Consider the following 21,517-nt stretch of genomic DNA (forward strand, 5'->3'; position numbering starts at 1 on the left):
GTATCGGAGTTCAGCCTATCTCCCTGGGAGCCGTAGAGAATCATTGACAGGCTTTAAGCAGGAGAGTGCCTTTGGACCTTGGCATTGGCCTCAACATCCTGAAACTTCCGGAGTTCATGCAACTCCGCCTTCCCCTTTTCCCCCTGATCCTTTTATGGGTTAATTTTTTGTTTTAATTAAAGATTTTTATTTATTTTTTGACAGAGAGAGAGAGAGAGATCACAAGTAGGCAGAGAGGCCGGCAGAGAGGGAAGGAGAAGCAGGCTCTCCACCAAGCAGAAAGCCTGATATGGGGCTCGATCCCAGGACTCTGGGATCATGACCTGAGCCGAATGCAGAGGCTTAAGCCACTGAGCCACCCAGGCGCCCCTATGGGTTAATTTTTAATGTTTAATATTTCAGGGGCGCCTGGGTGGCTCAGTCAGTTAAGTGTCTGCCTTTGGCTTAGCTCATGATCCCCGAGTCCTGGGAATGAGTCCTGCGTCAGGTTCCCTGCTCAGCGGGGACCCTGCTTCTCCCTCTCCTTTTGCTTCTCGTCCTGCTTGTGTGCTCTCTCACTCTCTGTCAAATAAATAAAATCTCTTTAAAAAGCAAAATAAGGGCGCCTGGGTGGCTCAGTGGGTTAAAGCCTCTGCCTTCAGCTCGGGTCATGGTCCCAGAGTCCTGGGATCGAGCCCTGCATCGGGCTCTCTGCTCAGCAGGGAGCCTGCTTCCTCTTCTCTCTCTGCCTGCTTGTCATCTCTGTCTGTTAAATAAATAAATAAAATCTTTTTTAAATAAATAAATAAAAAGCAAAATAAACTAAATTTTCAATCCATCTAGACTTAAGAAAATCATATGAATACTTACACATCTATTCAACAGTAGAGGGAAAAGTTTAATGAATGCCCGCATACCCATCACCCACCTCTCACCCCTTAACTTTTGGGAACAGACACAGAGCTGCCAAATTTTAATTCTATCAAGTAATGACTTTTTAAAAAAATGTTAAGGCATGATTTTTTTCCCAAAAAAACATCTTGTGCTATTACCATCATTTCATAAAAGAAAGGACATTTTAACACATCCATACGCCCAGATAGAAAAAGGCTTTAAATCGAATAAGCTCAGCTTGGAGAAATCAGCCACCCATTACCATTCCTGCAGTCCTGTTCTGGGACTCAGACCCAGTCTGAGGGCTAGAGTGAGGCCACCCTGGCGGAGGTGGGCGGGTCCTGGGCCAAGTCGCCTGTGAGCTGAGGGTCAGGTCCCATGAGGGGGGCCCAGTGACGTGAAGAGTCAGTCAGGTGATTGTCAAGAAAGAACACTGCAGGAGCCACGTCCCACCCAACGCCCCCAGCCCCCAGGTTTCTCAGGGACAGAACTTTCCACACCTGCCACATCCCTGTTCCCCAGCATCCTGCCTGGCAGCGGACATGACCAAGACCTGGCCATGTGGGTTTTGTTCAACCGTGCAGGGCAGCGGAAGACCCAAGGGGACTGCTGGGCCCGGGACAAGGAGGAGCTCCACACACATTCTGGAAGACAGCTGGAGGGCTGAGCCGAGCCACTGATAGGGCCAGTGGGGAGTGAGACCTCACAGGACTCCAGAGACCTGCGACAGAGACTTGGGGAGTAGTGGGTGTCACTGCAGAGGGGAGGCGGTTCGGAGGGAAGGGGGAAAGGTTTGAGCAGTGCCCAGATGTCGGCACTATTCCTTGTGTAGAGGAGTGATTGAACAAATGAGTGAAAAAATTTCTGGTTTAATTATTTTACCCCAGACCATGATCTCCTCAACTACGAACTGGGGACACCATCCACTTAGCTGGGCTGTTGTGAAGTTTAAATGAAATAAGCCAAGTTAACTTCACCCCCTCATTTAAGACACAGCTCAGGGGCGCCTGGGTAGCTCAGTCGGTTAAGCCTCTGCCTTCAGCTCAGGTCAGATCCCAGGGTCCTGGGATGGAGTCCTGCATCGGGCTCCCTGCTCAGAGGAAAGTCTGCTTCTCCCTCTCCCACTCCCGCTGCTTGTGTTCCCTCTCTTGCTGTGTCTCTCTCTGTGTCAAATAAAAATCTTAAAAAAAAAAAAAAAGAAGAAGACACGGCTCAGATAGCGCCTCCTCCAGGAAGCCCTCCCTGCCCTCCCATCTGAGGAGGATATTCTCTCTGGGTCCCCATATATCTCAACACAGTGCTGCGGCCCTCAGCTTTGGAAACTGTCTGCAGCAACCTCAAGAGAGGGGCCCCCATCTGACTCATCTCTGGGTCCCCCAGCATGGGATTTACATGCAGGGATCCGCACATAGTGGGCGCTGACAGATTCACTTGGAAGAGAGCAGGCAGAGCAGGTCGGCCCCCATTCCTCCCAGCTGACCTCATGGCAGGAAAGGGTCCAGCAGTGGGGCTTCTGGAGATAGGCCTGGGATGCTGGGGGGCGGGAGAGGAAGGCTGCAGAGCGCGTCTCCACCGGCCCCTCAGCCCATGCTGGCTGTCGCCGGGGGTCGGCAGCACTGCCCACTCCTTCTTCACCCCTGGCCGGATCCCTGGCGGGCCCTAGGGGAACAGAGGAGACCCCCGCCACGCAGGAGGGAGAGGAAGGGCAGGAGAGTGGACCCCCCTGACACAGTTCCTGCTTTGGCGTCAGCCACGTCCCCCAGCCCTTCTGCCCCGGGTGGCACGAGTGCTGTCCTTCCCACCTCAGGGCTCGTGGCCCCGACCTGAAGGAACAGGAACCCCCCCAGCCCCTGCAAGCAGCTCCCTGGCCCCGAGGGCCCCACCACGGGCCTGAGCGCTCGGGATGCTTCCTTGAGGTCTGTGGGTCCTTAGCTGTGTGACCTTGGGCGAGCCTGTCACCTCTCTGGGCTTTAATAGGCCATAGCTTTCATTTACCGAGGGGTACTACCTGCCCAGCGCTCCCTGGGCAGGGCTTCTCTCCCGATAGGCTTATCTTGTGGAAGCCTACGACAGTCCTAGGGCACGGGTGACGCTGCTCTTCCGCACCGGGTGGATGCGGCCAGCAGGGTGAGACGGTAAGAGGCGAAGCTGGCCTCCCTTCCAGGCAAACCCAGTCCCTCCTGTCTGCCAAGGATCCTTTAGTGTAGGTCCCCACCAGGTGGCCCAGCAGCCCTGGGGCAGCGCTCAGGCCTGGCCCTCCTGCGCGGGCTCTTGGCTTGCAGTAAGGGCGGGGGCGGGTCACCTCACCCTCTTGTCTCCAGTGTCTGCTCTTGGTCCCAGGGGTTTCACCAGCCATGCTAACCGTGACCTCAGGGAACTCCTGGGCAATCAGGGAGTGGCGGGGGGGCAGCTCCCCAGAAGTCTAAGGAAACCAGGCCTGGCGGACTTGCGTGCCCCTGCTCTGTCCCCTGCTCTGTCCCCTGGTCAGGCAGTCTTGGGAGCACCAAGGGACACCACCTTTCCCAGGCTGCCTCCCTAGCACTGGGGCCCAGCATCTCAGTGTCCTGGGATTTCCCCATCCCAGAGGCTGTCACCTTCACATTCCAGGCCCTGGGGGTTGGCCCAGGGTTTGATCCCCAGTCCTGCTGGGAAGCCCTTCTTCTAGATCTTTGTGTTGATTCTTAAGTGCAATGTGTGCCCGTGTGCCCGGGACTCCTAGTGGTGATTCTTCTCTGACCTCCCTGTGACATTCCAATCGAGGGTAGGCCCTTCCTGCCTGGCACAGCTGTGGGGGGGGGGGGGCAGCCAGGCCTCCTCATGACTCATGACTTTGTGACTTCTCGGTCTCCTGCAGCCTGGACACCCCCTCCACCCCAGCCCCACCCAGGGGCAGGCAGCAGGCCCCATCTCTTGGTCTCCTCCCATACCACCCCAGTGGGTAGCAGGACAGGCCTGGGGCTGTGTTTATTGACTGTCTCTGTGACGACCAGGCTCTCTGGGGCCTGTCTGCTGGAAAGGACAGGGCGGCAACCAGGGAAGGCAGGAGAGCTGGGGGGTTCCCACCGGACCCTGGGCCAGAGCGGCTGGGCAGCCCCAACCACTGGGGTCCACATGGAGGGTGGGGCCGGGAGGGATCCCCCGGCCGGCAGAAGCCAGGGTGGCCACATACAGACATCAGATGGAAGCAGAGACTGGCCAAGAAGTAGCCCAAAACCCAGGTACGTAATCTGCAGAGCCCAGTGCAAAATGAAAATGCAGGGCCTCTTAAAAACTATTCCGAGGGGCGCCTGGGTGGCTCAGTGGGTTAAAGCCTCTGCCTTCGGCTCAGGTCATGATCCCAGGGTCCTGGGATTGAGCCCCACATCGGGCTCTTGCTCAGCAGGGAGCCTGCTTCCTCCTCTCTCTCTGCCTGCCTCTCTGCCGACATGTGATCTCTCCGTCACACAAATAAATAAATAAAATCTTAAAAAAAAATTTAAAAATGATTCCGAATTTCAGCATGGGCAACAGCGGAGCACGTAAGAAACAGGGTCCCTTCATGATGGCACAAATCAGGCCTCCTGCCCGCGCCCTCCACGCCGGGGTTCTGCCTACCTTGTGGGGGCCTGAGAGAGACACGGTGCTCAGGAGGATGAGTGCACAACTCGGACAGCTGTCCAGGGGAGGGCGGAGGCTGGGATCGCCTCTGTGAGGACACTTGATTCAAAAACACACGAGGCACAAAAGAATGGCAGTGACGTTTTAAAAAAATTAAGTTTATAAATATTTTCTCCACTGTACAAAGTTGTCCCAGCCCTCCCACCCCCGTCACTGTTCACATTCCTCATGTTTTTAAAATCCCCACTATATTTATTTTTTTAAATCATAAAATATATTTTTTTCTTTGTTCGTATTTAAAACTATTTACAGGGGGGCAGAGAGGCGGGGGGCCTGGCGGAGGTCAGGAGGAGTCCGTGCAGGGGGACGGAGGGGGCGGGAAGAGGTGGAAGTAGCTCCTCTCGGTGGCGGGCGAAGGGGGGCAGCTGTCCTCCGCCGACAGGTACTGGCTGCGGGGCGTGGGCGGCGGGGCGTAGGGGTCTGAGTCCGAGTTCAAATCCAGGTAGTACTTGCTGGCCTTCCAGCGGCTGGCGCTGTAGTCGCTGTCGCAGACATCCGTGCTGCAGGGCGTCGTCGGGGGGGCCATGCCTCGGATAATGTAGGGCCTAAAGGGGACACAGCGGAGTGGGCTCAGGGAAGAGACACAGGGGCCCCTCCTTTGGCTGTGGTCTCTCTGAGCCAGAGTCCCCACCTCTGAAGTGCGCGTGCCTGCACCGAGTGCTGTGGGGGAGGCCCTGGCAAGGACTGCCCCCCTGCCCCCCCCACCCCGGCCAAGGTTGCCTTTATGGAGAAGGGCTTCCAGAGCCTGCCTGGTGGGCCTTGGGTGAGTTAACTCCTCTGGGCTTCAGTTTCACCTTCGTAAAATATGGGTGAAACAGTACCTGGTTCCAAAGGGGCTTGTGAAGGGTCAGTGAGATTCTGCACGGAAAGTGCTAGAAACAGTGCTGGACACCAGGGAGTGCTTGACAACCGTTCCCCATTATATCATTCCTATAAATATCAGAGACCACTGGGCCTGGAAGGGGCCCCCGTTGAGTTAAGGCACCCCGACCCAGGAGGTGGCTCCCAGACATCTCCTGTACCCTCAGGGTCTAGGTGGGGCAGCCACAGGGCCCGAGCTGGGGGTGGGGACTGGGGTGTGTTTCAGAACCCCAGGGGGCTCATGAGGGCGAGGAGGTGCAGCCAGCACCTTGGGGCCTCGCGCAGGACATGTGGTACTGAGAAGGTGCAGCAGGAGGACCCTGGAGGGGCAGGAAGGGACACTGACAGGCAGGGGTGGGGAAGAAGCGGCACAAAAATCAATGTAAGGAATAAAGCCGGGGGTGGGCCAGGGACTGAGGGGTCTGGCGAGTGTGTATGTGACAGCCTGGGGACACACGAGGGCACTGAGGCACTGGGGGGGAGGGTGGAACCACTGCAGGCAGGTCCCCAACTCGCCCAGTAACAAGGGGCCCCACTCCTCTTGGGGCCCCAGAGTTCCTGAAACGGCCACCAGATGGCAGGCGAGGCCGCGCTCTGAGTCTCCACACCGGCCTCTCCAGCGGGGAGGAGGAGGGGGAGAGGGAGGAGAGGAGAGAAGGGGGGGAGGGGTCTCCACTCCCAAGCCTCTGCCTCCACCTGCCCCTTCAGGTAGCTCCCGTGGGGTGAGGAGTCCAGGACACCCGTGCGGAAGGCCACCTCAGGCCCTGACCTGGCCCCTGGACACAGGCCAGCAGCACAACCCAGATCCCTCTTCTCAGCATTCTCAAGTGTCCCCCCAACCCAGGGAGGTGGGGAATGCAACCCCAGCTGGACAACCTGGGGGGCAAGCAGACCTGCGGGGTTCCGGGTAGTGGGTCGCGAGAGAGGATCGTCCCGCTGAGGGCCCACAGTGGCAGGGGCCACGACAGCAGTTACGTGACTTGGATCTGATCCTTCGGGGACAGTGGCAGCAGGTGGTGGCCCTGCAGCTGGCTTCGGACCCGGCAAACCTTCGCCCCTGGGTACTGGCCTCCATGGGCAGTGGGGACCCGGCCAGGCCACAGTGGGAAGCCCCTGGTGGCGTCATTCAAGGCCTCACCTGTCTGGGCGTGTCCCCACTGAACAGAATACCCCCAGAGCTACTTCTGGATTCCAGAGCCTGGTCCAAACACGGGATTTGGTTGGTTTCTGGAACTCCACAGGCAAGCCCGGTTCACTCCGTGGGGAGGCAAGCCAGGGATGGTCTGAGGGCCCAGGAGAGCCCACCAGCACCCTGGACCTCTCTGCCAGGTTTTTTCACCCAGGAAATGGGGACAAGGGCCCTCCTGTATCCTTGGCTTGTCGGGAGGCCCAGCCGGCCAGTGGGGTGCAGGGTGGTGGCAGGGACCTCGTACCTGTAGGGTCTCGCGGTGGTGGGAATGTTTGAAGAGTAGAACATGTCCATGTTGTACAAAGAGGGGTCCGTGGCGGGGGATGGCGGCGGGTTCAGGATCTGAGAAGAGCCAGGCAAGGGTTACGGGCTTCTGGTGGTGCCCCCTCCCCCCAGCGGGTCTGCACGGGGCCTACTTGGCATGAGCCCCATGCCATGGGGAATCAGCAGCTGTCCCCTCAGCCCTGAAGGCTGTCACAGCAGTGCCTGTGGCCCAAATGCCACCTGTAGACCCCGTGACCCCAGGCCCACACCCAGCCACAGATGTCCCCGCAGGCCCTGGGGTGTCCCCCGGTGCCAGCGGGTGCCTCACAAGGCTCCTCTGGGACTTCTCCCACTCCCCTTTTGGACTCTGACTTCCCCATCTCTCTCCACATGGTGCAAAGATGAATTCCTCCAAGAACTTCCTTATTCCTAACGCCAAGGTGGCTCCGAGTTCTGGCTGGAACCCTGACCCGGTACAGGGGTCGCCCTGCTGAGGGACGGGCCCTGGCCCCACACGGCCCCACCACGCCAATCAGGGAAAGGTGCCCCTTTCCTGGGATGTATTGCCCCAAACTGCGATGATGAACACGATGTGCCCTCCAGAGCCGGGCAGCCCATGACTGGCCCCACAGAGGGACAGAGGGACCTGAGGCCCCCGGTGACACACCCCATCTGTGTCTTCCCCAGCAGCCGCCACCAATAACACCCCACCCATCACACGGCCCTTCTGAGCACACAGGCTTTTATGGGGTCACAGCCAGACCTGGCTTCTGGGGCTCCCACAGCTGAATGGGAACACGGCTGTCACCACGTGTCCTGAGGGACTGGAGGGCAGCAGAAAGGCCTTTCCCAACAGGCAGATGGGTATGGGCCCTGATCAACCACTTCCCAGCTGCAGCGTGGTCCCTGGTGACATGTGGTAACCCATAAGAAGTGCCCTTTGTGGGACGCCTGGGTGGCTCAGTTGGTTACGCGTCTGCCTTTGCCTCGGATCATGATCCCAGGGTTCTGGAATCGAGTCCCACATCAGGTTCCTTGCTGGGCGGGGAGCCTAATTCTCCATCTGCCTGACGCTCCCCTGGCTTGTGCTCTATCTCACTCTTTGACTGAAAAAAAAAAAAAGTGCCCTTTGGGGAGTAGCAAGAGCCCCCCCCACTCCTTATTCTGGGGAAGGTCCTCCCTGGGCCAAAGAGCCAGCCTGGGGATTCCTCGGGATTTGTCCCCAGAGTTGGGAGCACACGATACTGAGAGGATGTCATTCAGAGGGGGGAGCAGGACCCCGGCAGGGAAGCCCAGCAGAAAGGGCCTCCTAGATCCGCCCCTGCCCCCTGTGACCTTGGGGTTCTGCTTCCTCTTCTGCCCATGAATCTGACTGGATCTGGTTTCCACTCTCCTCCCGCTCCAAGGTGAGCTTTGGGATCCTGCCCACATCCATTCCTCTGCGGGGCGGGGGGCGGGGGGTGCTGCCTCCCCCAGCACTGTCCTGGGGGGCTCTTCCCAAGTTCCGGTGGGGGGGGGCCCTCTGCAACGCAGGCTCAGGAGAGCGCCCCCTTCTGGTCGGGTCGGCGGAGCGCACAAAGCGCGGTGGTTCGCGGGGAGCGGCAGACCAGCTGATGAAGCCGGCTCTTAGTGGCTCTCCTTGCCCTCAGATGCTGTCGTGTGGGTTCCAGAGGACACGTGTGAACCTACTCTGTGATCCTGGAACGGCACATCCGTGTCCCCGCACGCTAGTCCGAGCCCACAGAACACACCCCACCAAGAGTGAACTGTCCTGCTGGCGGCGGCCTTGGTGTGATTCTGATGTGTCCACGCGGGTTTGTCCATTAGTATGTCACTCTGGTGCAGGACGGTGACAACGAGGGAACCGTCCACGTCGGGGGCAGGAGGCATGTGGGGAATTTCTGCACCTTCCTCTCCATTTTGCTATGAACCTAAACTGCCCTTAAGAAACAGCATTTATTTTTTAATCAGAGAGAGAGAGCACACAAGCAGGGGGAGCAGCGGGCAGAGGGAGAAGCAGGCCCCCCGCAGAGCCAGAAGCCCAATGTGGGACTGGATCCCAGGACCTTAGGATCTCATGATCTGAACCGAAGGCAGCCGCCCAACCAGCTGAGCCACCTGGGCATCCCAAGGAAGAGTCTTAGAAACAAAAAAAGCACATTTGTAAAACTGGCAAAATCTGAACAGAGCCAAAAATATCCTATCAGGAGCGCCTGGGTGGCTCAGTGGGTTAAGCCTCTGCTTTCGGATCGGGTCATGACCCCAGGGTCCTGGGATTGAACCCCCCATCGGGCTCTCTGCTCAGTGGGGAGCCTGCTTTCCTATTCTCTCTCTGCCTGCCTCTCTGCCTACTTGTGATCTCTGTCAAATAAATAAATAAATAAAATCTTTTAAAAAATATATCCTGTCAGTGCCCTACCACTTATGTTGTGCTACTGCCCCAGACTGAATACTTGTGTCCCCCCCAGAGTCCTGTGCTGAATCCTAACCCCCAATGCGAGGGCATCAGGAGGTGGGCCCAGATAACAGACCCCATTGTGTCCCGTCAGGAGGATGAGGCCGCCTTCTGTGAACCAGGAACGGGGCCCCCATAAGATCCCGAATCTGTCAGCACCTTGATCTTGGACTTCGCAGCCTCCCAAACTGTGAAAACCAGCTGTAAAGCCCCACCCCGTCTGTGATAACTTCGTCAGAGCAGCCCAGGAGGACCAAGACGCTGGTGATGCGACATGCTGCTTTTGGGGGGATCTGGGCGAAGCGTACGTGAGCTCTCTCTATGTTCGTGACAACCTGTGTGAGTTGACAATGATCTCAAAATACAAAGTAAAAATAGTTACTCTCTCGGCTGGGAAAAGAAAGACCGGCCGCCAGCGTACTTGCTGTGTACAGATGACCCGGAAGGACATTCGAGACAGTCACCACAGGGTGTGGCTCTGGGGGGCGGGGGTTCTTGCTCGGGGCGAGGGGGTGATCGACCCTCTTTCTGCTGTGCATTCTGTTGTACCTTTTGAATTTTGTACCACGAGCATCTATTACTGATGTGAAAGAATGCAGTTAATTTGAAAACAGCTGGCTTCACAGGGGTTTCTTTCTGGCAAGACGGAAATGTTCTCGAATTCTCGAATGGCGGCGGCGGTCGCACACACCTGTGACTGTACTAACCACCGCTGAATTCCACCCCTTAAGTGGGTGAACTATATGGAACGCAAAGCGCTTATTACCAGCGGGGCTGGTAATAGTATCATCTCTTGCTGCTAATAAGAATCCCCCCGCCCTGCCTCAGCTCCCAGCGGAGCCAGGGGACAGGGAAGCCAGGACGCTGAACCTCCTGGGGTCTGCATGGGCAGGCACAGGGGGTGGTCCCGGGGTGAGCTCGTATTTCTAGCAGGTCCCGTGGCGCACATGAGAGTCAGGGGATGGCGGCGGCGGAGAGGACCACCCGCGGCGGAGAGGACCAGAAGGGTGGTCGGGAGTGTTCTAAACTCCAGGCTTGCGGCAAAGAGCCACAAGCTGCCCCAGCACAGCCCCGGCTGACAGCCTCCAGGAGAGCAGTTCCCAGCGGGTAAAGCCCAGAGAATGACCCTTGCTGCCCCCTTCCTCCCAGGGCTGCCAGCGTCAGAAGGGATCAGGAGCAGAGAGCCTGCGTATGAGACTCCACGAAGGTAGAAACACCTAGCCCGGGCGGGTGGGGCTCCCTGGAGCCCCCCCCCAGAGAAAGCTCAGAGACAGTGTGCAGCTCAGAAGAGCATTCTGTTGCAGGAAGTTGGGTTTTTAAGGATTAAAAAGTGTAGAGCAGGGTAACGCCAGATTGTCTGTGAATGTCTACACAGACTGAGCTCATGCGTCGAGCTCACCCAGGTCCCTGGGGCGGTGCTCTTGGAAGAGCCCCCACCGGCCCCCCGCCCAGCCAGCCTCGGGAGAGGTGCCCTGGTAGGAATCTTCAGTGTTCTGCCCTCTGTACGGTCATTTCTCTGTAGCGTGTGGCTTGGCGAGGACCCGGCCCTCAGCCCATGCGGCCTCCACAGACCGTTTCTGCCACAAAAGTCGCCTGTGAGTGCCAGGCCTTTGGAAAACAATCCTGCTGTTTTCTGGGACCCAGCAGGGCCTTGGGAGGGAAAATAAGGTGCTCTCAGCAGGGACGCTAAGGAGAAGGTCACACGGCACCGTTGGGAGCACCCCGACCAGACTGGCCCTACAGGAGGCGGTCCTAGACGGGCGGGCCTAGGAGGAGCAAAGCTGGTCACAAGGACACTGAAATGTCCAGCAGCAACGCTAAGAGGTGGGGTTATGGGGGAGACTCTGCCCTGGCTCTCTGGGGAGGGGGAGGGTTTCCAGGTGAGCCACAGTGAATGAGGATGCCCTCCTAAGCAGAAAAAGTCCCGAGAAAACGGTCCGATGCGCGCAGGGAAGAAGGCAAACGCTCCCGCTCTTCTCTGTGCTGGTAGGACAGCTAATAGCTCAAGGAATCCTGAGGTCACACCAAGTATCCCCCGGGCAGCCGCAGATGGTGGAGGGTCCCCGGACGGGCAGGCCTGCCCCACCCCCCACTCACCGGCGGGTACAGAGTGGCCTTGGTGCTCGACGAGCTGCTGGACGAGGCCCCGGTGACGTGGTTCCGGTCATAGAGGGGCACTCCGCCCCGGCCCCCCATCAGGCTCACGGAGCTCATCATGGACTTGCCACATGAGATGCCTGCCAGCGGGGAGGGGGACGAGGTGAGTCAGGGGCCAGCCCCCGCCGTAACATAGCACATGCTCCTTGGCTCCTGCTGCCCCCAACAACGCAGGTTTGGGTGGGTGAGCCCCGTCCTGTCCCTGCCCCCGATGGCCCCTCTGCTCACACCCCCGGTGTAAGTCTCAGTCACTCGCCCCACCTCTGCCCAGGGCCTTGCACACGGCGCCAACATCTTACCTGTGAAGGGACCATGCTGGGAGCTGCCGGGGGCTATGAAATTGAGGGGAACGTGGGGGGTCCCACTGACGTACTCATGCGGGAAGGGCCCGCTGGCCCCGGCGTAGCGCTGACACAGCACACGCTGGCACACGAAGTAGACCCCGCCCATGACAAACAGGGACAGGATGATGCCGATGACAGGCCCGATGGCGCTGCTATGGGCCGGGCTGTCGTCGGACGGCGGCTTGGTGATCTCTGCGGGACAATGGACAGGGAGAGATGGCGGCGTTGTGCGAAGGCACAGGCTCCCCTGCGCGGGTGGACCCCGCGTGCCCCAGAGGGGCTGGTTCAGGGTGGTGGTCGGGGGGAGAGGGAGATGCCGGGGTGCTGGGGTGCCGCTGACACACTGCCCCCCTGCCAACCCTGTCTGCCCGGAGCGCCCTCCTCCCTCCTCCTCACCCGCCCCTTCGCCCCTCATCCCCCGTCCCCTCCTGCCTGGCTGAGCTTTACCTACTTCCCAACAACCCCTCAGCAGCGACTCCCCGACGGCAGCCTTGGATTCAGCCCCGGATCTCGGGGCTCCCTGAGTCACGGCCCCCAGACTGCTGGGCCTGGAGGCGCCTGGAGCCAGGTACTGGAGCCTGATTCAGGTAGGGGGCAGCCCCTGGGGCTGCAAGCCTGTCTAGCAGGGGACGTCACCCACGTGCAGGGGCCGGCTGGACTGGCGGCGCACCCAGGCCAGGAGGCCTGCCCTATGCCCCACACGCCTGCCCGCACAGAGGCCCAACGTGAGGGCAGCATGAAGGGCACCATGAGACAGAGCCTGGGCATGGGGGTTCTGCCAAACCTGCAAAGCCGGAGCCCGCTCAGGGCTGCGAGGAGCCCAGGGGCCCTTCTGGGGTCCCCACCAGTATGAGGGCCAGGTGGGGGGACTCCTTGGGCTGGCTCCCTGGTCAAAGCCTCGGGGGATGGGGAGGGAGCCCCAAGGCTCGAAACTCAACTTTCACAAAAGGACACTGGGTTTCCCATCAGGCTGGCCCGAGGAGCTCAAGGGCATTCACTATGTCCCCTCCTGCCTACCAAAACCCAGGGGGAAGGAGGAACATGCTGGCTCAGGTGACAGCACCAGACTACAGATAAATGTCACCCCTGACACCAGAATCACCGTCAGACTGGCACCGGCCCAGCAAAGGGGCGGAGGCTCAGACCCCAGGTGGCAGCCATCTCTGTCCTCTGGCCCCAGGTTACTACTCACTTGCTTGAGATGGTAACTGAGGTGCCCCACCTGGCTTCGCATGAAGGTACAAAACTGTTTGAGGCCCCCCACTTCCCCACTCACAAGACCTCTCTCAGCCCAGGTACCTCGACAGTAAACGGAGAGCCCACGGTCCCCAAACACATGTGTACATTCCCACTTCCTATCTGGGGCTCTAGCTCCCTTCCTGTCTGAAATGAAGACAGACTTTTGAGAGCCACCACCTCCAGGAAGCCTTCCCTGACTGCCCCAGCCTCATGTCCTGTGGCCCCCATCTCTGACTATACAGGCCGCGTCACTCAAGAGGCACAGAGCACGTGTGTGCATGTGGACACCTCCTCACCCGGAGAACAGGCTGACAGGGAAAGGACCACCCCGACCCCATCAGAGCAGTCTCTCTGCCCAACAGATGCTCCGGTGTGAGGTCCTAGAGGGCAGAAGCATGCCCCCTCAGGCGCAGTCAGCTGCAGGCCCCCCCATCTACCCCACAGGGGGCCTGTCACTGTCATAGCGAGAAACACCCCAGGGCCAACCCCTCCCCCCCCCCCAGCTCAGCCTCACCACTGCCTCTCCTTCCCGGAAGGCTTCCCTGCCAGCCTCCCTCCCCTACCCCCGGCCTCCAAGGCCGAGTACTCCCAACCTTCTAGCCTCTTGGTTCGGCCCCCAGCCCATTTCCTCCCTCTCAGACCCCGCACTCGTGCAGGGCGACCCGTCCACGGGAAGCTGGCTCACCGCACATGAGCTCATCGGAGCCGTCGATGCAGTCGGGGAAGGAGTCACACTGCTGCTTGATCAGGACGCACTGGCCGCTGGCGCAGCGGAACTGGTTGGGCAGGCAGATGGCTGCAAGGGGGGAGTCGCGCGTTCAGAGGGGACATGGGCCGTGATGCGGACAGGTGCGCTACGTCGAGAGCCAAAGCCAGTGCTCCCCGCCACAAAGACCCAGCAAGAAGGTCCAGATTCCAGATGCAGAGCAGACCAACGGGACCCTTTGTAGGATGGGGTCAGGGAGCGGTCACAGCAAACCTGGTCTCTACCCTCCCCACTATGACCCCCAGTTCCGAGGCCTGTGTGATGCTGGGGTAGGGCTGGCAGGGAAGAGACCTCAGTGACCCCTGGGAGGTATTTATCAGGCTCCTACCACAGGTCAGGCCCAGACAGGGCCAGGACTAACACCCTCTGCCCCAGGGCTCGCCTGCCTGACGGGGAGGCAAGAGCCAACAGGAGGAATGACCTAGAATGGGTGGGGCAGGGGACAGGTGCTTTCCCAGCAGAGTTCCCAGGGCAGAGGAGCAGGAAGGTGGAGCAGAGCTCAGCCAGGAAGGCCAAGGCAGCTCACAGGCTGCTGGACCAGGAGGAAGAATTCTGCCTGTGTACTGCCTGCTGTCTCTCTCCCTCCGTGCTCCAGAACGCGGACCGGGGAGGAGCCACCACTCTCCAAGGAAGACACTGCGGGGGAGAGTGGTGAGCTCATCGGAGCCGTCGATGCAGTCGGGGAAGGAGTGGGGGGGGCTGCTCAGCCATCGCCCTCCCCCAGAGTCTGCTATTTAATCTCCCCACCTGCCCTGCCCCGAGGACCCCTCCTTGGGAACCAGAGATGAGGGGACCCTGTCCTTGCAGCGGGTGGGACAATCTGCTGGCAACAAAGCTGGGAGGGGGCTTCCGAAAGACAAGGGAAAGCCCAGAGCCCGAGCAGGGCTCACTGTCAGGGCTGAACTTTGCACCAGGATCAACATTCACGGGGAAAGAAGCAGGGCATGACTCTAGCCATCCTCAGAGACTGTCACCAAAACACTTGTGCTAGGGTGTACAGTGGGACTCCGCAAACTCTCCCGTAAGGCGCCAGGTAATAGGTGTTCAAGCTTTGAGGGCTGCAGGTCTCTGTCCTAAGGACAGAACTCTGCTGTTTCATGGCAAGATCAGTATGTAAATGTACGTGCATATGTATGTGAACATATGCAAATGCACATGCATATGTATGATGAACGCATGTAAATAGACATCATGTACACAAAGGAACCTGGCAGGTCAGGATGTGGGGCATCTGGGGATCTGGCACTCGCTCAGGTGGCAGTCGGGGTCTGGCGCTGGGGCTGCGTCTGCCAATCCCTGGTCTGTCACCGCCCTCAAATTCTCAAAGGGTCCCTAAGCCGGCAAGACTCCCCGCCTGCAGCTTTCTATAGAAGCAGCTGAGGAAGCAGTACCCCACCCCCAGGCCCTCATCTCCCACAGAATGGCTGCTCATCATGCCGGGGACAGCGGACGGTGACCAATGAGCACGTGAGTTATCTAAGAACACACCTGCCAGCTGTGGGGGAGACAGCGCAGCCCCCCCCCCAAGCTCAGTCGTGGGGCCATGGTGCTGACGGTGTGCAGCAGTAAACTACGGAAAACTCAGAGGAGGCACACAGATGGGATATGGAAGATCCTGCTAGTCAGAGTGGACTGGGGGTGACTAAGGAAACCTTTTTGTCCCTTGGGCTCAGTGGGGTGCTAGAACTAGCCAGGCGCCAGCGTTACCCCGTACACCCCTGCGCGGAAGACAGCAACGCCTGCGGGGCCCGGGATTGATCAGAGCGCGCACCACGGAAGTCCCGCTGACTCGGATCTGCCTTGGGCTCTGGCGAAACTCGACCCAGTGAGAAAAGGCTCTTTCAGTGTGTCTTCAAGCCAAATCGCCTGACTGGACGGGGCGGGGTGGATGACATGGTTTTCCTCAGTGGGCCTGAAAGTAACCTTTTCCTCTCCTAAACCGAGGAGCGTCTGCCAGTTTGACCCTGGCAAAGGTTCTATGGCAAACCTCGGGCCAAACTGAGCCCGAGCTCCAGGAGGCATCTGGGGAGGGGCGGGGTCAGGGGAGGTGCGGAAGGGGCCAGGGCCCGCAAGGGAGGGGGTGGGCAGAGGTGGGAACAGGTTCTGGGAGGATCTAGCGGAGGCGAGGGCGGGGCCGGGAGGGGGCGGAGCCGGGAGGGGCAGGACCAGAGGCGGGGCCGGGAGGGGGCGGAGCCGGGAGGGGCAGGGCCAGAGGCGGGGCCAGGAGGGGGCGGAGCCAGCAGGGAGCCCTCCGGCCTCACCATCGCAGTCGGCCTCGTCCGAGCGGTCCTGGCAGTCGGCCTCGCCGTCGCATCGCAGGCGCAGGTCCACGCACTGGCCCCGCGCACAGGGAAACTGGGCGGCCGAGCACACGGGGCAGCCCTCCTCGTCGCTCTGGTCGTCACACTCGGGGAAGCCGTCGCAGCGCCAGGCCCCAGGGATGCAGTCAATCTCCCCAGTGGCACAGGCGAACTGGTCGGGGGAGCAGGTGGGAGGCTCTGCGGGGAACACGGCGAACACCATCACCCACCGCACCCCACCGCACCCCACCGCACCCCACCCCCGCCCCGGGCCCAGCGCTGCTGGGCTTCCAAGCAGGAGATAATTCAGCTCGATCAGGGTGCTGTACTGCCCCCGTCTCCAGGGCAGTGTGACGGGTCACAGTCCCGCCTCTAGCCCCAGCGTAAGATGAAGGTGGGGGTCATAAACGTTTGCTGAAGGGAGACACGAACCTCCTTTGTTGCTTTTTGTAACTGTAGGGAAAGGGTGCTGAATGGAAACCTGAGCTTTAAGTAGCAGGTGAACACCAAGGTGAGCAGAAAATGCTCTTAGCTAGAAACTCCACTCTGACCACTGAGAAGCCAGGGCAGACCCACCTCCTGTGGCTCTCCGTCTCGTCACACGCACCTCGGGCACTGGGCCAGGTCTCTGGGGATGCCCACCGGAGCCCCAACTGGGGCCCTACCTTTGCCTGCCTGGGGTCCCCAGCTGGGCTGTCCGTCTAGTGTAGAGTCTGTACGCATGTCCGCCTGGCCACACACACACACACACACACACACACACACACACACAACGCACGCAGCCCCCAGGAGATGGGGGGGCAGAAAGCAGGTGCTCGAGGGCTGCACCTGTCCCAGGTCCGGAGCAGCTGGAGCCGTGGGCTGGGGCTCTGCGGGTGCTCAGCACACCCCCGGATACAGCTGGGGTGGGCAGGCTAAGGAGAGGCAGGAGAGCGAGGAGGCGAGGAGGCGAGGCCATGGGAGGAGGGTGCAAGGGGGAGGAGGAAGGCTCCCAGTGGAGCGAGTCCCCCGAAAGTGGGTGACTGGGTGAGTAGGAGACAGGAGACCTGGGGCCGGGCCACCTCCTCCGGGGTGACCATTGCTCACATCCACCTTCCTCAGCACAGGCCAGGTACTGGCCAGGACGCAGCTGGGGAGCAGGATGGGACCGGCGGGGAGTAGGACAGGGCTGGGGTTGAACCTCGGCGCCCTTCGGCAAATCTGTACAACCAGACGAGCGCCCCAACCTCGCAGAGCCCCCGTTTCCTCATCCCAAAACAGAAGCAGCCACGTTGCGTCCCACGTCCCTCACAGGATGGCAAGGCGAGCGTGGGTGTGTGGGGCTGCCTCTGGCTCAGGAAGGGCGCAACCGGCTTTAGAGGCGGAGCCCGAGAAAGCTGAAGCATGCGGCTGGCTGCCCCTTCTGCCGTCCAGCTCCTGCCACCTCGGGAGGCACAAGGGCCCTTGTCACCCCCGAGAGCCCCTCCAAGCTCTTATCCTTCTGTGCTCCCCCCAGAGAAGCAGCCAGGCATCCACAAGTCTGAAGGACCAAACCGAGGGCTGGAAGAGGGGCCGAGGGGGCACCTCGTTCAAGTAGAGGCCCAGGGTTGGGCTCCAAGGGACAGCTGAGCACTCTGGGTAGTCCCCTCTTTCCCAGAGCAGCCTGGACATCTGCAGGGGTCAGAGCCACTCAGACCACAAAACCATGTGAGCCCTGAGGCTGGAACTTGGAAAAAAGCCATAAAGAAGCTCAGGAGGGTCAAGGTGGCCCCCATCAGGGACAGACACAAAACGTCCCCTCTGCTCTAGGCAAAGATCTCTGAGGTTCACAGTGTAAGACAAGGCAGGAGAAAGTTCCAGAAGGACAGGCCCTGGGGTCCTACTCCCTGAGCTCCAGGGGCAAGGCGAGCTGAGAACGGGCATCTTCTGTGTGTAGGACACAGTGTGGGAGCCCTAAGGGGCGAGGATAAGCAGAAAAGGGACGGAATTAAAACCAGCCTGAGTTCTGGAGGCAGGAGAGAGGAAGCCCTGGGATGTGGGCTTCATCACAGGAAGGATAACAACGGTCACTTTTCACTGGGACTGCCCAGTGTCCCACCACCAAGAGCAAGCTGGCACTCATGTGGGCCACATGCCGGGGACCATGCAAAGTGCTCGTTACCTAACACCACACAGCTCCGAGGCCGGTGCTCTCGACCTCTCTTTTCCATGGAAGAGAAAGCGAGGGCTCAGAGAGGGCAGGTGATCAGCCCAGGACGGCTCAGCTGGGAAGTGGTAGAGCCGGGATCTGAGCCAGGTGCGCCTGACCCCAAGCTTACTTACATTCTTGACCACTCCCCACTCAGCTTTAGGGGAGAAAGAGGGTCCAGGGTGGAAGGAGGGAGAACAGACAAAATTACAAAGAGAAACAAGCAAGCAGAGCTCGCAGGCGGCCTGAACACCACTACCCATCCACTGGATCTAACGGACTTCGACAGAATACTTCCCCCGACATGAGCACATGACCTGTCCTTCTCAAGGACTCACCAAGAAAGACCACATGCTGGGTCATCATATACACCTGAACAAAGCTCGACAGCAATCAGACAAAGTATGTTCTCTGACCAGAGTGGAATTGAAGGAGAAATCTGGGGCTCCTGGGTGGCTCAGCTGGTTAAGCATCCAACTCATGCTTTTGGCTCAGGTCACGATCTCAGAGGTCTGGGATCCAGACCTGCATCAGGCTCTGTGCTCAGGAGAGAGTCCGCTTGAGATTCTCTCTCTCCCCCTCTGTCTCCTCCCACTCGCTCTCTCTCTCTCTCTCAAATAAAACTAAACAGATCTTTAAACTAGAAACAAGTCACAGACAGAGAGCTAGGAAATCCCCAGTTATTTCGATATTAAAACAACACACTTCTAAATAACTCAGGAGCCAAAGAGAAGATCTTAGGAGAACTTCTAAAACAACTGAAACTAAAGGAAGAAAATAGAACTTATCAAAATTTGTAGGATGCAGCAAAAGCAGTACTGTGAGGGAAATTCGCAGCCCCAAATGCATACATTGGAAGAGGAGGGACAGTTGGCTCTGGAGGCTGGATGCCACAGTGACTGTGATTTTAAAAGGCTGTGAAGTGGGGACCTGGCAGGTGGGGAACCCAGGGTCCCAGTAGTAACCGCCGTTGAAGTCACACCTACCGCCACAGGTCAGTAGGTTCTGCAGGAGCACAAGGTGGACTGGGCAGGAGCACCGTGGGGTCCCGTCGCCCTTGGCAATGCAGATGTGGGAGCAGCCGCCGTTGTCCCGGGCGCACGGGTGGGCCGCTGTGGAGATACAAAGAGGGAGCTGGTCGGGCTCTGGCTCTCACCTCAGGACTGCAGCCTGGAGGGTGCTGGAAACCAGGGCGAGGCCAGAACTCACAAGAATGGGTGCTCCCATGGGCTACACATCGCCCCACTTAGTTCCCAGGGCAGCTTACAGAGTCCACTTCCTCTGCCACACATCTCACAGACAGGGAAGCAGAAGCCGAAAGCGCTCACATCCTACCCTGGCCTGTTTACACCCACTCCTGCCACGTTCACAACCACTGGTCTACACTGCCAGTCTCTCACGGTGTAGCGGATTGGGCAGAGGCCCCCACACACCCACGTCCTAATGCCTAGAATCTGTGAATGGGACTTTATTGGGGAAAAGGGTCTTCACAGATGTAATCAAGTTAAGGATCCGGGGAGATCATTCTGGATTTTTGGGGGGGCCATAAATCCAACGACAGGTGTCCCTGTAAGAGACTCCAGGGGAGGCGGAGATGCAGACACAGGGGCAAAGTCTGTGCGATGAGAGAGGCGGAGACTGGAGCCCGGGGGACGCGAGGAACACCGGCCACCACCACAGACCAGAAGGGGCAAAGAGCCATCCCCACCCACAGCCCCCAGAAGGGACGCAGGCCCCACTGCCCCCTTGACCTCGGACATCTGGCCTCCAGCCTGTAGGAGAACACGCTGTCATTGCATTGGGTCACTTGGGGGCGGTTTGGTACGGCAGCCCCAGGAAGCTGACCCACGCGGGGATAAAGGGCAGGACAGTGAATGCCCAGGGAACTCACAGGTTTCAGCTGTCACACAAAGGGGGCTGTATGTGGCATAGAAAACAATGGGCGTGGCCGTGTGCCAATAAAACTTTATTTACAAAATCCCAGATGGGGCCCAGGGGCCGGAGAGCGCCACCTGTGGTTTAGAGCTGAGCTGCAGAATTTCCAGAGTAAGTAGGTTGGGTGCCCCACACCCCAAATCAACACGGGAGAGCTCACTCAAGGATCTCCCACTCTCCCCCAAACGAGGAGCCTCTCCGTGTCACCCCAGACATAGCACGTTTGCACTCACAGGGACGCCCCCGTTTCCAGCCTCAGCCCGGTTTGTTAAACATTTCCTGGCGCTCCCATCCCCTCAGGTCCAAGGATCTGCCCTTCGGCATGCTGGGCTTCGTGCCAACACCTGCAGCACTGGACACTCGTGGGCTCAAAGTTCACCATGCTGACCACGGGCCAGCAGTTCTCAAGGCTGTGATGCCCAGGAATCCGTGGCTTGGCTGAGAAGGGAAACTCGGGCCCTCGGAGCCCCGTCCACCAGGCACCCAAGTGACCCGGAAGCCGCTTACCCGGCAACTTCACTTATCCCGGACCTGGACAAGAACCCACCAGGCCAGAAACCAGCCACCCAACAGTCAACACAGAAGCCACCGTTCAGTTCATCGGGGTGACGTCCCCAGCTCAAGAGAGAAGCTTATCCACTAAGAGCAGGACACCTGAGTCAAAAGGGAGCCAAGGAATTAGCAGGAGTCCCTCAGAGCAGGACAGGAAAGGCAATCAGAGATGGGGACTCCAGGGAGACGAGAGCCAGAGGGAGGGTGAGGGGCCGTGGGGGAGGTGGGGCGGCCCCCAGGGCCCGGAAAATGGGCAGCTTAAAGGTAGCTGGACAGGACAAGGACAGTGACGGCCCTGCTCACCGCTCTGTCCCAGCAGCAAGCATCCAGCCGGCAGCTGGGGTCTAGTTACTGAATACGGACTGGGCAGACAGACAGACAGACACACACACAAGCTCCTATACCTATCTCTAGCCATATACGGAGGGGGTGGAGGAACAAGAGGTCCCAAGGGTAGGGGACCCTCCCTCCCAGCCTTTGGGCACAGCCCGGACTGTTGCAGGTAGAATCCTAAATTCCGCCTCCCGGCCTGCTCGCCTGCACGGTGGCGGTGACGAGCCGTCATGCCTGTGGTCTGGTCACCGTACACGACAAAGGGGCTTCGCAGATGGCAGTAAGGCTACTGATCAGTTAAGTGGGAATTCTTCAAAGGGGGCACTAGTTCAAAGGTGGGTGACTCTCACCACAGGAACCCCGAAAAGCAGAGCAGGTTGTCCAGCTGGTAGTAGAGGAGGGGGTCCGCGTCAGACGGAGGGGCG

General features: G+C 59.4%; 1 protein-coding gene across 1 annotated transcript in view; it reads right to left on the minus strand.

Annotated features, from left to right (window-relative positions):
- Nucleotides 1-4,767: 4,767 nt before the first annotated feature.
- Nucleotides 4,768-21,517, minus strand: part of LRP5 (LDL receptor related protein 5) — a 70,273-nt gene continuing 53,523 nt past the window's right edge. Inside the window, exons 16-22 of the mRNA XM_044260361.1 lie at nucleotides 19,259-19,384; nucleotides 16,067-16,303; nucleotides 13,725-13,835; nucleotides 11,756-11,992; nucleotides 11,397-11,536; nucleotides 6,825-6,922; nucleotides 4,768-5,075 (exon numbers count right to left, since the gene is read on the minus strand). Coding sequence (XP_044116296.1) covers nucleotides 4,814-5,075; nucleotides 6,825-6,922; nucleotides 11,397-11,536; nucleotides 11,756-11,992; nucleotides 13,725-13,835; nucleotides 16,067-16,303; nucleotides 19,259-19,384 — 1,211 coding nt within the window. The 3' untranslated portion in view covers nucleotides 4,768-4,813. The remainder of the gene's footprint in view (nucleotides 5,076-6,824; nucleotides 6,923-11,396; nucleotides 11,537-11,755; nucleotides 11,993-13,724; nucleotides 13,836-16,066; nucleotides 16,304-19,258; nucleotides 19,385-21,517) is intronic.

Source organism: Neovison vison, chromosome 7, assembly GCF_020171115.1.
Source record: "Neovison vison isolate M4711 chromosome 7, ASM_NN_V1, whole genome shotgun sequence".
NCBI classification, from domain to species: domain Eukaryota; kingdom Metazoa; phylum Chordata; class Mammalia; order Carnivora; family Mustelidae; genus Neogale; species Neogale vison.